The sequence below is a fragment of the Lissotriton helveticus genome, chromosome 4_1, assembly GCF_964261635.1.
Source record: "Lissotriton helveticus chromosome 4_1, aLisHel1.1, whole genome shotgun sequence".
Classification (NCBI taxonomy): domain Eukaryota; kingdom Metazoa; phylum Chordata; class Amphibia; order Caudata; family Salamandridae; genus Lissotriton; species Lissotriton helveticus.
This window is the reverse complement of record NC_136063.1, coordinates 398,867,280-398,883,300: the sequence shown is the minus strand read 5'-3', so window position 1 is coordinate 398,883,300 and position 16,021 is coordinate 398,867,280. Positions and strand designations below refer to the sequence as shown.

The following is a 16,021-nucleotide window of genomic DNA, read 5'->3' as shown; positions in this document are numbered from 1 at the left end:
ATGCAGGCTTACAAATACATGTTTCTGAGCACCAAAGTAAACAAGGTGAAAATAGGCCTTCAAAAGGGTGTTTAGCTTCACTGTCAGCTCCCAGACCAACACACACACACACACACTTGCCCTGGTATACGTGGTACAGCTTCCTGAAACCCCTGCTAACGTTATATTTTGAAACATAGCTTGCACAAGTATAAGCAGCAATTTCTAGCAATAAACAGCATCTATCATGAGGATTCACACCTTCAGATATGTAGAAATGTGCGTGACAGAAAAATGTCCTTTTTTAGTAATGTACAACATGTAACCATTGAGCTTAGAAAAGTGCAAGATGTTCCGGACGTGTTCTCTTCTCAAAAGTACAAGATGTTCCGGACGTGTTCTCTTCTCAAAAGTACAAGATGTTCCGGAAGTGTTCTCTTCTCAAAAGTACAAGATGTTCCGGAAATGCTCTCTCTCTCTCAAAGGTACAAGACGTTCTGTCCTAAATATGTACCGAACATAATGTACTGAAAGCATTTCCTTCCGGTGTCCAAAACACTTGTGGTTAAGCCACCTGCACCAAAGGCCAGAGGCCAGCGTCATCATAGAACCCTAGTTCCTCAATTTTGGGTATATCAAGCCCAACTGTCAAATCTGAGATCAGAGCTTTCCTGCGGATGCCCAGCTGCATGAGCGTGGAAGGTTCTCTCGGCTAGCCGAAGACTGTCTGACTTGGGACATCGGCGCCTCACTCAGGTTGTGGATCTCCCAGGGCAGATAGCCCATCTCTCACTCTTTAGATCTCTAACCCTTCAACCTATCTCTCTTCATGAATATATTCCTGTATGGTAGGCTCCTTTAAAATAGGTGACTGGTCTCACTCTCAGCTATTACCAGGCACTGAATTACTAGCAGAATGTTCTATTTTAGCTAATTCTACTTACGCCTTCTTGGCCCTGCCCTCAGGATCCAGGGCTCTGATAGAAATGTGCAATCTATAGCAATGGACCTGTTCTACATGGTTGGCCAATAGACAGTTGGGTTCCATACTCTTGTACTCAGTAGTGTAGAATCATTGATCATCTGTGTTAGTGCCCCTTTTAACGTATTCCATTCCAGTATTACTCTGAGATATTTTGAGCATTAGTCATCCTGCATTGTTACCAGACAGAGTGAAGTCTGGATCATATTTAGAAAAATACATTGTAGCTTGAATTGATATGCATTTAGCTCTCTGCGTGTTAATTGAAAAATAAAGTGCCACTCCATCTTGAACGTTTGGTATCTTATATGTGTATTCCTTCTCTTACTCAGTGAAGTGCTGTGATGGTGATGTGCGAATTTTAGTCACACCCAAAAGTGGTGACCACTGACCGAAGGGGTCAAGACTTTCCCCTTCACACGTGGCGCCCCACGTTGGGCGCCACGTGTGAAGGGGAAAGTCTTGACCCCTTCGGTCAGTGGTCACCACTTTTGGGTGTGACTAAAATTCGCACATCACCATCACAGCACTTCACTGAGTAAGAGAAGGAATACACATATAAGATACCAAACGTTCAAGATGGAGTGGCACTTTATTTTTCAATTAACACGCAGAGAGCTAAATGCATATCAATTCAAGCTACAATGTATTTTTCTAAATATGATCCAGACTTCACTCTGTCTGGTAACAATGCAGGATGACTAATGCTCAAAATATCTCAGAGTAATACTGGAATGGAATACGTTAAAAGGGGCACTAACACAGATGATCAATGATTCTACACTACTGAGTACAAGAGTATGGAACCCAACTGTCTATTGGCCAACCATGTAGAACAGGTCCATTGCTATAGATTGCACATTTCTATCAGAGCCCTGGATCCTGAGGGCAGGGCCAAGAAGGCGTAAGTAGAATTAGCTAAAATAGAACATTCTGCTAGTAATTCAGTGCCTGGTAATAGCTGAGAGTGAGACCAGTCACCTATTTTAAAGGAGCCTACCATACAGGAATATATTCATGAAGAGAGATAGGTTGAAGGGTTAGAGATCTAAAGAGTGAGAGATGGGCTATCTGCCCTGGGAGATCCACAACCTGAGTGAGGCGCCGATGTCCCAAGTCAGACAGTCTTCGGCTAGCCGAGAGAACCTTCCACGCTCATGCAGCTGGGCATCCGCAGGAAAGCTCTGATCTCAGATTTGACAGTTGGGCTTGATATACCCAAAATTGAGGAACTAGGGTTCTATGATGACGCTGGCCTCTGGCCTTTGGTGCAGGTGGCTTAACCACAAGTGTTTTGGACACCGGAAGGAAATGCTTTCAGTACATTATGTTCGGTACATATTTAGGACAGAACGTCTTGTACCTTTGAGAGAGAGAGAGCATTTCCGGAACATCTTGTACTTTTGAGAAGAGAACACTTCCGGAACATCTTGTACTTTTGAGAAGAGAACACGTCCGGAACATCTTGTACTTTTGAGAAGAGAACACGTCCGGAACATCTTGCACTTTTCTAAGCTCAATGGTTACATGTTGTACATTACTAAAAAAGGACATTTTTCTGTCACGCACATTTCTACATATCTGAAGGTGTGAATCCTCATGATAGATGCTGTTTATTGCTAGAAATTGCTGCTTATACTTGTGCAAGCTATGTTTCAAAATATAACGTTAGCAGGGGTTTCAGGAAGCTGTACCACGTATACCAGGGCAAGTGTGTGTGTGTGTGTGTTGGTCTGGGAGCTGACAGTGAAGCTAAACACCCTTTTGAAGGCCTATTTTCACCTTGTTTACTTTGGTGCTCAGAAACATGTATTTGTAAGCCTGCATGCATAGTGGGCCCTGGGGCCTCTGTTTACTACTGGAGACGGCTGGTTATTTTAGCATGTTTTCAGACTTTTTATCACGCAGGGCCTACATCAGACCTTCATGTTACCAAGGCTGTCAGAACTCTCCTTTCTGGTGATGTTAGATGGTAGAACGGGACCCTCCATCATCTGCCCCCTCTTGTTCATTTATGAACACACTCTTAAGTGAGTATTTTGTTAAATTTTCTGCCAGGGGTGGAATCCATGGCATGTCATTGACATAGCACTGAAAACTGGTTGGTCGTGCAACGTCTTCGTCTGACCTTAGTAGCTGGTTATATTGCTGACCTGATTTATTGAGCAGGCATTCATACCGGGCAGCTGCAGTGTTGTTACTTACTGTATATCTACCTGGAGGGAGAAGTGGGGCTGGTAGTACTCCAAAGTGTGTGGCAGGTGGTGCTGGATGTGTGCTATTTTGTACTAGCTTGATCATTTGTACCTGTTCTCCATTCCCATCCCCAGGAGCCCGATCCATGTCCTCATATCTTGGTATCTCGTAAATCCCTGTCCTAGCGTAATTCATCCCTACAGCTTTTGCACTTAATTTCTTGACACAGTGACTCCCTAACTGAAAGGCGCAACACAGAAAGACCATAATTCCGACTATCGGTATCATTAGTTTTAGAATAGCAGTTAGCCAGGAGGGCATCCAGTCAAAGTCGAACCAGTTCGTTGGAATAATGTCTGCAGGGGCACCTCCTTCCTCAATCATGTCTTTTCCCAAGTTAGTCAATTCCTCAATGGCCCTTGATATTGATCCATTGTCCTCGTCGTTCCCAGGTATGAAAGTGCAGCAGGATTTCCCAATTTGATGACACAGACCACCATCTTTGGCCGTTAGCATGTCGAGGAAGTAGCGATGTTCCAGAACCATAAGTCGTAGTGGGCGCAGTTCTTCCCTAATTGCATTTAGGCCATCCCTGGTGCTGTTTATTGCTTTCATGACTTCATAGCGAGTTACTTCCAGCCAGCGGGCATTAGCCTGAGTTTGAAAAATGGGGAATGCCCCTCCGAAGAACAGCTGGGCCTCATTGAAGAGGCGGAATTCTTCTGGGACCTTGCCACGGGCTTCAGTTGCGAAATATTCTGCTGCTCGCCGGTGTCGATGGAGGAATGTCAGGTCACCTGTCATTGGATGTGACAGGATGTGGGAAGCATTTGATGCTGGTACGACCAGGTGAATTTCATGCAAAGTCACCAAAGTGCACAGTCCGAGCCATTGAGGAGGTAGTTGGATATAGAGGTGCTCTCCGCACGCCCAGTAATAATCCATTAAAGTCGTGGTGCCGAACTGCATATCGAAGCTGAACATCGTGGAATTACAGTCTGTGTTGCGCCCAACAGCCACCGAGCCGTTTCCTATGAAACAAAGAGAAGGGTTTTTTAGTTTGAATCCTTTTTTATGTTCTGGCATTCCTTCCCCACTCCATGTATACCTCCCACTCTCCTCAGCCCATATTTGATTACACTTATCCCCTTCATTCCAGTCCGCCCACGGGGGTCCCAAGGCTGCCGCCTTACAATAAAATCCTCCGGGGCTATGCCATTTGTAGTTAAGGTAGACCTGTGCTAGGAGGCGTAGCATTGTTCTATTATTACATGGGCAGTTGTGTGGGCCTGGGGGGTGTTTAAATGCAACCTCACACCCTGCCCGGGGTTTGAGGTTCGTTATGTACCCTCGTGACTTAATACGACTTTCATGCCACGCTATGTCCTGTACCCCTAACCTTCGCATTTCCTTGAACTCCTCCCTAAGTTCCGCTGCGTCGGTGACAACCTGGTGTACCGTATAGACGTAGTCCCATTTGGTGACGTTTACCATCAGCACTACCTTTTGGGCTGAAAGGACCCTAATCTGTCCTAGTATTCGGCAGAGGTACAAGTGCAGAAGGCACATGGCTATGTGCGGTGGGACTTCCTTGGGAAAAATCAGTCTGTCAGCACCTACTGCATGGGGAATGTAGGAGCATACGTAGCAAGACTCATTTGTTACTCTTTTCCCTACTGCTGTCATGTCCCTGTACCAGGAGTTGTCCACTAGAGAGGAGTGGACTGAATGGTCCCTTACTATTTGGGGCAGGCTGAGCATGGGCCTTAGACCTTCCTGTATTTGCACAAGATGTTGGAATGTTTTATGCCCTACCTTCTGGTTATTAGCATTCTTGCGGGGGACAAGAGGTTTTGTTCTGTATGGGGCGATAGCAAATCGGCGTGTTCTATGGTGACGGGGAAGGCGTTGGCGGGGCGCTAGTTCTGTGGCGATGGTAGCTATCTTCCAGGGGCTAGTCCTTTCCTCTGGGGTACTGGGTGAGAGTTCAAGGTGTACACTAACGGACATATTGTTAGTAGTGCTATTTTCTGGGAGTTCAGGACCTAGTGTGTGTTGTGTTGTTGTCTGCTGTTTGAGTGTGACCGCTGGTACTGTTGCTGAAACAGTGGATGGTAAGGTATTTCTATTGCCTATCTCATTAAAGCTCTTTACAGCAAAAAAATAGATGCACCAATTAAAAGTTATTAGTGCCACTCCAACAATGATACAAAGCATAAATGTGACAAGAGTACATAACTTCGCATTGTAGCTGCTGTATTCCTGGGTCAGCACGGGCGTGTCTTCTTCTTCTTCCTCTTCTTCTTCTTCTTCGGCAGTGGACGGGAAACCGCTGTCCTCATTCAGGGGGACCATGGGCATGTCTCTTTCCTCTCTTAGTTCATTGTTTATTGTTGCGGAGGCACAGGAGCGAGCCGAACGTCTCGCCGATGTATCCATGCTCTTCGTTCAGCTATCCGGACAGCAGTTGGAGATGAATCAGTCACTGAAAAGGGGCCGTCAAATTTGGGGTCTTTCCACTTCCGGACGTGTCTCCGGATAAAGATCAGACTTCCAGGACGGATAGGTGGGAGCTCAGGATCGATGGGGCCCTTCTCCTTCCTTCTGGATACCTGGACAGAGAGGAACTGCGCAGCGCGTGTTAGTGTGCACAAGAAGTCGTAAAGCTCAGCTTTAACAATCTCAGAGGATGACTCGCTATCAGTTTTGGGCCTGCTGGGAGGGACTGCTACATTTATGGATCGTCCGGTGACAAGTTGGTGGGGTGTGAGGTGGTGATCCGAGCTTGGGGAATTTCTTAATGAGAAGAGGGCCAGTGGGAGACAGTAGAGCCACTTTTTGCCGATGGTGGCGCTAATTTTGCTTATTTTGTTTTTGAGCAGGCCATTGAGGCGCTCACAGATGCCATTACTTTGGGGATGGTAAGCGGATGTCAGCTTGTGTCTTATGCCTAGCATTGTGGTGAGAGAGGAGAAGATGGCGTTTGAAAAATGGCTCCCGTTGTCAGTCCTGATGGCGGACGGAATTCCAAAGCGGGAAATGACGTCACGGAGCAGGAATGTGGCTGCTGCTTTGGCATCGCAGTGGACGCATGGTCCAGCTTCGATCCACCGTGAGAAGGGGCATACTACCACAATGAGATATCGGTAATTTTGGCATCGGTCAATCATGTCGACATAGTCAAGGTGGAGTTCTTTGAATGGGCCAGAAGGTTTAGGAATAGTGGAGGCAACAGTTTTGAGAGTTGGGTTTGGGGAATACTGTTGGCAAATGATGCATTTATTAACAAAGAGCTGTATCAGTTCATACGCATTGGGAATGAACCAGTCTGCTTGTAATGTGGTGGACATGTTATCTCGGGAGACATGTGCGGGAAGGTGAAGTTGATCTAATGCTATCTGCAGTAAGGCTTGTGGCATGACAGGTTTTCCGGACATGGTCTGCCTGTAAATAAAATCAGCAGGGTCCTGCTGTACTCCCCTCTTTTTCCATAACTCTTTCTCTTGTGGTGGTGCACTTTCTTGTATCTCTCTGAGATGTAGTTGGGCAATGAAATCGTATTGTTGTGTGTCATCGAGTGGGCAGGAATAATTTGGATCAATAGGGGTGGTGTTTGTGTCTTTGTTGTTCTCTGTGTGTGGTGTTAAGGGTACACTGTCTTCATTTGTCTTTGTCAGTTCTGTTGGTGTTGTAGCTTGGGCCAGTAAAATTGGGGTGTTGTGCGGGTCATGCTCAGTGAAAGGTAGGGGGGGTCTGGCTGCAGCTTTGGCTGCCCAGTCTGCCAGAGCGTTGCCTCTGGACACAAAGTCTTGTCCATTCGTGTGGGCAGCACATTTGACAACGGCTACCTCTGTTGGAAGTGTCAGGGCTTCTATTAGTTCTTCCAACAGTAGTTTGTGACATACCGGTGTTCCATCTGATTTGAGGAATCCGCGCCTTTTCCAGCGCAAGATGCTCGAGTGTGTTGTTGTTGTGACATATGCAGAGTCTGAGTATACAGTGATGCGGTCACCAACCCCATTGTTTAAAGCGGCAATTAGTGCCACTAGTTCAGCGGCTTGGGCAGAGTAGTGCGATGGCAATGTAATTTGTTGTACAATGTCTAGGGAGTCAGAGGACTCATGCTGCTGAGCCCTAACCACTGCGGCTCCTGTGTATCTGATCCCTGTTTCTTGGTCTATTGTGGAGGACCCATCTACAAAATATACAGTGCTGTTTGGCAGGGGGTCCTCTTTTGCTGCTCCTGACTCATCAGGACAGTATGTGGCACAGTCATGGGTGTCATCATCGGATGCAGTAATGGGATGGGCAAAGAATGTGGCTGGGTTGACTGTGTGACATTTGACAACCTTCAGGGTGGGCAATGACAGTATGACTTCATAACCTGACACTCGTTGTGTTGTCAATGTTGTTTTAGCTTTCTGAATTATGGCAAAGACAGCGTGCTCAGTGTACAGTGTCAAAGGGGATCCCATGACAATGGGTGTGCTTTTATCCACTGCAAAGGCTGCCGCAGCAAGAGCTTGCTCGCAGGGGTAATGACCTTTCATGACTGAGTCTAGCATTCCGCTGAAGTAAGCAAGGGGCTTGTGGCCCATTGGGTATTTCTGAGTGAGGACGGCAGTCATGACCTGGCCATTGCAGTGGGTGAACAGGTAGAATTCTTTTGTGTAGTCAGGTGTGCCTAACACTGGTGCGTTTGTTATTTCATCTTTGAGTTGTTTAAAGGAAGCTGCCATTTCAGGTGTCCAGTCTATTTTGTTGCGTGTGTTTTTGGCTGCTTTAACTGCTTTTAACAGAGGGGCAGTTATTGTGGAGAAATCAAAGACCCACTGGCGGACATAGTTCACTAATCCTAGGAACTTTTGCATGTCCTTGACAGTTTGGGGCTCTGATGTCCCTTTGATGGCTTCAACTCTGTCTGGCGTGACTCGTCTCCCTGATGCTGATATTAACTGACCGAGGTATTGTACTTCTGTTTGGCAGTACTGAAGTTTGTTTTTGTCCACCTTGTAGCCTCTGTGAGCTAGTGTGGTGAGCAGAGAGACTGTATCAGTTCTGCACTGGGATTCTGTAGTGCTGCAGAGCAAAATATCATCGACATACTGCAGTAAGGTACTGTGACATTGGAAGTTCGATAAGTCCTCTTTGACCACGCGGTTGAACACGCTCGGGGACTCACAGTATCCCTGAGGCAAACGCCGGTACGTCATTTGCACCCCGCCGAAGACGAAGGCCAATAGGTACTGACTGTCTGGGTGGAGGGGGACGCTGAAAAATGCGTTTTTCAGGTCGATCACCGAAAAGTATTGTGCATTCGGGGGAACATTGGTGAGGATGACGGAAGGGTCTGGGACAATGGGAAACTCTGGTACCACTATGTTGTTAATTGGGCGTAAATCATGAATTAAACGCCACTGATTAGTTTTGCCCTTGCGCACAGGAAACAGGCAGGTGTTGACTGGAGATACGCATGGGTATATGACTCCTTGATCTAGCAGGGCTTGTATTGTTGGGGCAATGCCTTCCTCTGCTTCCTTGGAAAGTGGGTACTGTTTTATTCTGGGTAGGATCGCGCCTTGTTTCAGAGTTATCTTAAATGGAGTGGCAGAACGGATGAGGCCCACGTCATTAGGACCGGTGGTCCACAGGTGTGGCGGGACTTGGGCTAAGTCAGCTTCACGCACTGAGTCATATTTCTGCGGGGCAGTGGGTGTTCTTTTTTCCACTGTCGCTGACAGGGGTACCTCATACTTGTAGACAATCTCTGTTATTGGATAGTTATCAGGATCACCAAAGAGCTGTTCATCTGAAATGTCCCTCACTTGGTGTCCGGGCTCAATGAAAATCACACAGGCCCATGAGCGCATATTGTCGTCTCTTGCTATGAATGCCCCATATGTAGGTGTAATGTGAAGAGCACGTATGCCTAGGATCATGCTGTTGTCACATATCTGAAAGTGCTGGGACTCCGGACGAAAGAGAAACTCCTTGGGGAGCTGGACAGTGCGCTGGTGTAGTTCGGGTGTGTTGGCTACAATGATGTGTACCGCAGTGGAGAATGCTTGTTCGTCCACAGGGCGAGCCCTCATTTGATCTGTCAGGGAAGATTGAGCAGTGAGTGCCATCATTCTTGCTACGGGTGTGCCAGGTATAGAGCAAACCATTGTTCCGTTCTCATGGAAGTGAATGGTCATGTTCAGTTTAGCCATTAGGTCTCTTCCTAGAAGGTTGACTGGAGAGTGTGGTGAATAAAGCAGTTGTTGCTCTAGCACCCGGTCTCCTATTTGCAGGGGTACTGGCTTTGTAAAGGGGACCCTTGCTATTGCCCCAGAGAATCCCTGTGTGTCCGCTACTTGATCAGAAATAGGCAGGTGTCCGCCTGTAATGCAGGAGTACGTGGCGCCTGTGTCAATGAGGAAGCTATATGTTTTGTTATTTATCGTGACCAGGACGGTGGGGTCATCTTCACCGCTCATGATGCATGATAAAACTGGGCACACAAGAGTTGTCTGTGGGCTGTCCTAGCGTGAGTATTGCTGGATGGTGCCTTGTGCAAATGGGTTATTGGATGTGACTACCACACCACCTGGTGGTGGGGCAGCTTGGGCTTGGGGCATCATTTGGTATGAGGGTGACTGTTGCTGCAGTTGCACGGGACCTTGCATCAATGTGGATTGCTGTTGGGCTTGGGTCATTACAGGTGTCTGGAGCTGTGCTAGCTGCATATTCTGCTGTGGTGCTTGTTGGGCATAAGCGTACACCATCTGGGGTGCCTGAGCATACATTTGTTGTTGTGGTTGGAACTGCTGGGGTGCTTGCTGGCCGGGACCCATACCTTGTTGGCCTTGGTCTCGAATCCTAGAGCGACACTCTCTTAGCAGGTGCCCCACTTTGTGACAATAGAAGCATGTACGTTGGCCTGACTGTAGTTGGGCCCTTTGCTGTCCGTTGCCCCTTCCCTGCATCCCTGTATTTCTATTGTTGTTGTAATACTGACGTTGTTCATTACTGTAGGCAGGTTGTGGTGCGAGATACTGCACCGGGGGCTGCTGTTGGATGTACTGCACTGTGGGCTGCTGCTGGGCTTGCACATACTGTACTGTCTGTTGTGGCGGAGTCTGTACATACTGTATGGCTGGCTGTGGTGAAGTCTGTACGTACTGTATGGCTGGTTGTGTTAGTGGCGGCTGTGTCTGTGCATATTGTACGGCAGGCTGCTGCACTTGCTGGGGAGTGGTCTGGGTATTGTTGGCGAGCATATTTCGAGCGTCCTGTGGAAAGGTGGTGACAGCAGTCATTTGGCTGACTGGTGCCGCCAGCATGAGATTGTCCACTGTATCCTTTTTCCTATTAAGCTTCTGCTGTACTAGCTTTGCAGCTGCATTTTCAATGGCTAGTTGTCTACTTTTTTCCTGTTCTATTTTCTTTTTGCAGAAATGTATGATATGGGCCTGTATCTCAGGCCATGGTTTTGCTTCCATGGCTACTACCCCATCTAATTTCTCTTGCACGTCGTCTGGCAGTCCCCTCTTCACCATGTGGTAAAAGAGCCTGCTGTTCCCTCCGGTTGTATTCCAGGAGTCACCTAGCTCTTGATGCCACTTTTCTTTTATTCTAGAAATGAACTTACTAGGGTCCTCATTTGTTTGCATGGTCAGAGACATGAGAGACCCGATATCGGGAACATCGGGGTATTTTAATTTCAACTTAGTCCAAACTGCCGCCCTTATTTTATCAAATGGTTCCCCATCATATTTTGTCTCGTTCATTGTTATTAGTCCTCTACTAATACTTGTGAAAATTTCTTCAGCTTCCCCTCCCATGATGGATATAAGCAAACTTTTCATGTCTCCAATCCCTGGTTTGGTGCCTGTGGTATTCTTCTCTAAGGCCACTATCCATTTGCTGGCACCCTCTGTGAGGGGTGGAAGGTTCCTTTTAATGGCTTCCTTCTCTGCATAGGACCAGCAGTTATATATGGCGGGGGCCCCTGGAGTTTTGTATATTAGCGGCATCTGGCGGCTAATCCCTACACCTGGATACTTCGGTCTTGTGGTGTCATACCTTATGGCATATTTCTGCCAAATCTCGAGACTGGCTCGCATATAGTCGTAGTCCCAGTCTTCATCCCCTACACCTTCCAGGATACATTCTACAGCTGTGGCCATATGCTGTGGTTCGAAAGACCCTTCCCTTGGCCAGGGGATCATCTGCGGGGCCAGGGACTCTGTCCAGCCGGCCAGGTTGTCTGTGAAGGGGATGACAGCGAAATCTGAATTTTCGCCTATCTCCACTATTTGGTTGGGGGTAAGGTCCTTGTCCCGCAGGGCACACGGCCTGCTAAGGAACATGCCATTGCCTGTTCTAGCTCGAGTGTTTCGCATGGAGGCAGTGCCAGTGACTTGGTATTTGATGGGAGCGTCATTGCCAGGGGCATCGTATGTGATGTCCTCTGGTCGTCCGTGTGTTCCTAATACTGCAAGTCTTTGTACCTCTGTTTTTCTCTTTTTCTTGGCCCCACCCCCAACTCCCGAGTTTTGGAAGTCCTGATGTTGGTAGAATGGGTTTGTTGATGTGTTTGCTCCACTTATGGCGTGTGGCTGGCTGGAGGAATTTGTTATGGCTGTGGCGGATGGTGGGGCAAACGGGTCGACTACAGGTGCGGGACGCCGTGGGGGTATGCCTGGTGGTGTGGGCTGGAGCTGAGCTGTTCCAGCCGTTGTATGTGAATTGTCGGGTGTAGCTGTCTGGAGACAAGGGGAGGGGGACCCATGGTAGTTCACTTCCGGCCGCCCCTCATAATCTCTTATGTCCCGGGAGGGATCCGCACTTGGCAAAGGTATGGATGGCAGAAGGGCTGTCTGCTGTGAACTGTTGCCTAGTTCCCCATCCCTTCCCATGCTTTCAAAGATGCCTGCGTGTTCGGAGTCTTGTCGCGAAGTGTTCATTGTTGCCTGGGTATTTGGAGTGTGAAAGTGGGCAATCTTGAGGGTGTCGGACAACCTTTCACTTATCTGCTCTAATTTCATTGAGGCGCGTCGAACTACCGAAGTTATATCGTCGTGTTCAAGGCTGTGTGGGCCTTCTCGGAGGAACATGTCAGGTAGTGCATTTCCATTGGGACTGCACTCTACACTTTTATTGAAATCTGTGGCTGCTCTCCAATTGTCATAATGGACTCGATATGGTGCTTGTGGGCCCTGTACTTCTCTTTCCTTATTCTGTTGCTGAACGGTGGCGAATGTGATCAGTGGCTCCCCTGTGCGTGGACCACAGAAGGGCATATGGTCTCGTGAGGTGGCCTCCTGCTCCGGGAATTGTGGAGCAGTCATGTTACGGAGGCCGTTCAGATCGGGGTAGTGAGGGAGTGTTTGGCGAGGCGAGTCGGATGAGTGGTGAGATGACGTGCGTGAGTTGTGTGATGAGGTGACGGACACATTGTTGGTTGCCTCCTCTCCTTCCTCGACAGGCAGGGCTGAGACAGAAGTGGGATTCAGTTGTAGTGAAAACTGCGCATTTATTTGCCCTGGTAACCCTGGCACTGTGGCGTGCAAAATTGGACTGCCACAGGAGACCGGTGTACCTGGTGGGGGAGTGACTAGGGCCGGAGCTGACGCTGTATCGAGTGTTGTTGGGCCACTGCTGGTGCCGGGTGGTGTCAATGACGCAGTACTATCGTCACCACCTGGTGAAGGGTGTTCGGGTGTGGAAAAAAGGTCACTTGGGAGTTGGTCATATCCGACCGTGGGTAAGGAGTGAGTTGTGCTCTGTACCTCTAGTTCTTTGTTCTTTGCTGATCCTAGGGCAGGGTACATGCCATTGGCCTGATATGGTGGGGGCGCAGAAGGTGCAGTGGGCAGGGTGGCAGGGTGCTCTTGCGTGTTTTCTTTAAAAATACGCCAGAGAGCCAATGTTTCTTTCCTTTTTTGTAATTTAGTTCCAGAATACTTGGTATTTAGGAACGTGGTGGCGTGCTCGAGAGTATTTACGTTAAACGAGCCTTCAGAGGGCCACGGATAATCCATGTTCTGTGTTAATTTGTGAAGCTCCCTACAGTGTTTGAGTATGCGTTTTTCTTGGGCACCGAAGGTTTTCAGGACATGTTGGAGTGGTGTTGCCATGACGAGATATTTGTGGGCCGGCAAGGCAGGGGTCTGATGCGGGGTATTGGCCACGCTTCTCTAGAGATCAGGCACGAGTTCTTCTGCTACTCCTGCTAGGGCGTGGTCATAAACCTCCTTTTGCAACTCTTTATTTAGTGTGGGGGTGCAACCAGGGAACTGGAGTTGGCCGCCAAAGCAGGCTTCGGCTATCTGAGACTGGCGTGGGTGTCTGGGGAAGAATCCGGACAGAACTGCTGGTCCTCCCACATTTGGAAGATGCACAACAAAATATATATGATAGCCGTGCGGTGTTTTATACACGGTGGGATTCTGTATTCTACTCATGAGTGTACTTAGTGCCTGATGTATGTATGAGAGACTACGCAATCCTGCCTGGTTGTTTTTGTCGGCTAGTTGTTGTGAGGGCTGGGGTGTGTGGGCTGTGATGTTTGTGCAGGGCTGCAGTCGTTTGTGCACAGGCTGCAGTCGTGCGGAGGCAGGTCTCTGATGAGTTCTTCTCCTACTTCAGTACAGGCGATGTGGTAGAGTATGAATCTTAACTGTATTTCGTCGGGTCCCCTGTATTTTCCCTCTGGGGAGAAATCAGGGAATTCCAGATTGTGACGGGCAAAGGCGTCGCGAACTGTGCTTTGCAGTGGGTTCCGTGGCCAGGAGGACTCGACTACAGTGGGAAGTTCTAGGCCTGGGGATAGTAGGCGGATCCTGATATAGATCCACTCCGGAGTTCTATGCACTGACGTGCCCAATATTCGTTTCTCGTAAACTGCCTGAAGAGCCTGCATGGGGTTTTTGTTTCTTGTTATTTGATAGGCAGGTGATGCAGAGGTGTAGTGAGTGCTGCTGTGATCCTTTACTATGGGGGCGGTGGTGCGTGGAACTGTTTGTGTGGGAGAGCCTTTACTACAGGCTCGGCGGGGCGTGAAAATGCTGGTGCGAGAGATAGAGTGACGTGACGAGGGTAGGCGTAATCGATATTGAGTGCCCGAAATATTGCGAGAAGAACAGAGCTACTGAGGGGTGTGACGTGGATGAAACAAGAGGGGTGGCCGTCAGAAATGCCTACAACGTTACTGTTTATCAGGAATATGGTGATATGATCAGTGGGATGATCGCACATTCCCTTATGTGTAAGTTGGTGCAATGTGATCATCCCCTTATGTGACAGTTGAAGCAGTGTGATGTATTCTGCATGTGTGGCAGAATGCTGGGGCCAGTATTTTATAATGGATCAGACAGAAGCGCTCTCAAAAGGGGTAATGTATCTTCGTTGGGGCCGGATGGTTGAGGAGAGTTTGGTCCCCTTCCTTCTGGCGGTGGGATGTGTACTATTTCAAATGTGGTATATGACAATATTGATTCTAGTGTGAAATCGTCGTTAATGGTGAGAATTGACTCTCGTGAAGACTCGTCGTCAGTGATGAGAATGGGTGGGTACTGTGGGCATTCAGGGGGAAGTGAGTGGGGAACAGATAGGGTGGACGCGTCAGAACTAGAGGTGTCCTCTGTATATAAGTGCTGAGGGGCAGCGGTATCTGGGGATGGTGGGGTAAGAGATATGTCTGGAATGTTATCAAGAGTTTGTGTGGAGATGTTAAGTTGGGTGCCTGGTTTAAGGTTAGCTCCTAAAAGTGTCCAGGCGTCTGTGAGTATTGTGCGGTGTGCTTCTGTAAGGGATGTGAATTCGTTGGTTGAGGAATTGTGAAGTAGGTCAGGTCTGCCGTGAAGGAACTGAATGGTACAGTGGTGGATGTGTGGGGGGCTAGTGGTCATTACGGAAATATGTTGGTGTAAGGCATAACACGTATAGGCAAGGGATGTAGGGAGGCAGGGGAGGATAACAGGAATCTTCCCTCCTCTTGGCAATCAATTGTGAAGCAAATGATTTGGCACAACTCGGGCGTTGTATGTGTGGAGAAAGGAAGTGCAATGCGGGAAAGGCAATGCGACCAATGCGGCGTGCGAGGAATCGGGTATTGATAAGGTGTGTGGTACACTATACGTAGGTGAGGGACAAGGCAGAGGTATGAGTAAGGGAACAGTGGGTCACAGGGAAGGGAATTGGTGTCGTAGTCACAAAGCGCAGCTGCTACTTACACAAAGCACATGAATGCACGACCACATGTGGCATAAAGCAGGGCAAATGAACAAAACATGAAATGGAGAAGGTCAATAATCAACATAGTACATAATGAACAACATGATGACAGAACAATAAATACTGATAACATACATAGGATGCATCCTGAAGGAACCCGATGTAGAAGAACAGATGAATCACCAAGATATAAAAGAACGATTCAGATATTAAATCTCACTACTTGAAGATCAGAGCAATGACCAATACATGAAATAAAGGAATGATGTAGAAACTAAGTTATCAAGGCGTGAAATGTCACTGTTTGACAGTGTGATCAATAACCTGAAGATATCCACGGGCTGAGTATGACATTGGAGTAATGGAAGAACAGAGAACAGAGAAGTCAGAAGTACCAATGCTGGGAAAGTAAGAAGTGGAGTAATGAGTGAGCGAAGCAGGAGGGCGAGAGAGACAGTGTAAAAGAATGTCAGCAGCACTGATAAATGTGACGAGAAGGGAGGGAAAGAACAGGGTGCCGTGACTGAAAGAGGTAGGTATGGATAGAGAAAGAGAGGAGCGTTGAAGTGGCAGTGAGAAAAAGAAGGAACGAGGGGCATGGAAGAGGAGAAAGGAGGAGCAGGGGAACCTGTGCAGTGTTAA

The 16,021-nt window shown here is 48.0% G+C and overlaps 2 protein-coding genes across 2 annotated transcripts in view; one reads left to right on the top strand and one right to left on the bottom strand.

Annotated features, from left to right (window-relative positions):
• BAALC (BAALC binder of MAP3K1 and KLF4) overlaps positions 1 to 16,021 on the top strand; it is a 346,202-nt gene that overhangs the window by 304,679 nt on the left and 25,502 nt on the right. The gene's annotated exons all lie outside the window — the stretch shown is intronic.
• On the bottom strand, positions 1,535 to 6,462 carry LOC144828596 (uncharacterized). The gene is made up of 2 exons (XM_078686905.1): positions 2,468 to 6,462; positions 1,535 to 2,396 (listed from the first exon to the last, which is right to left on the bottom strand). Exon 1 carries the CDS (start codon positions 5,594 to 5,596, stop codon positions 2,927 to 2,929), a length of 2,670 nt encoding a protein of 889 aa, XP_078543031.1. The 5' UTR covers positions 5,597 to 6,462; the 3' UTR covers positions 1,535 to 2,396; positions 2,468 to 2,926.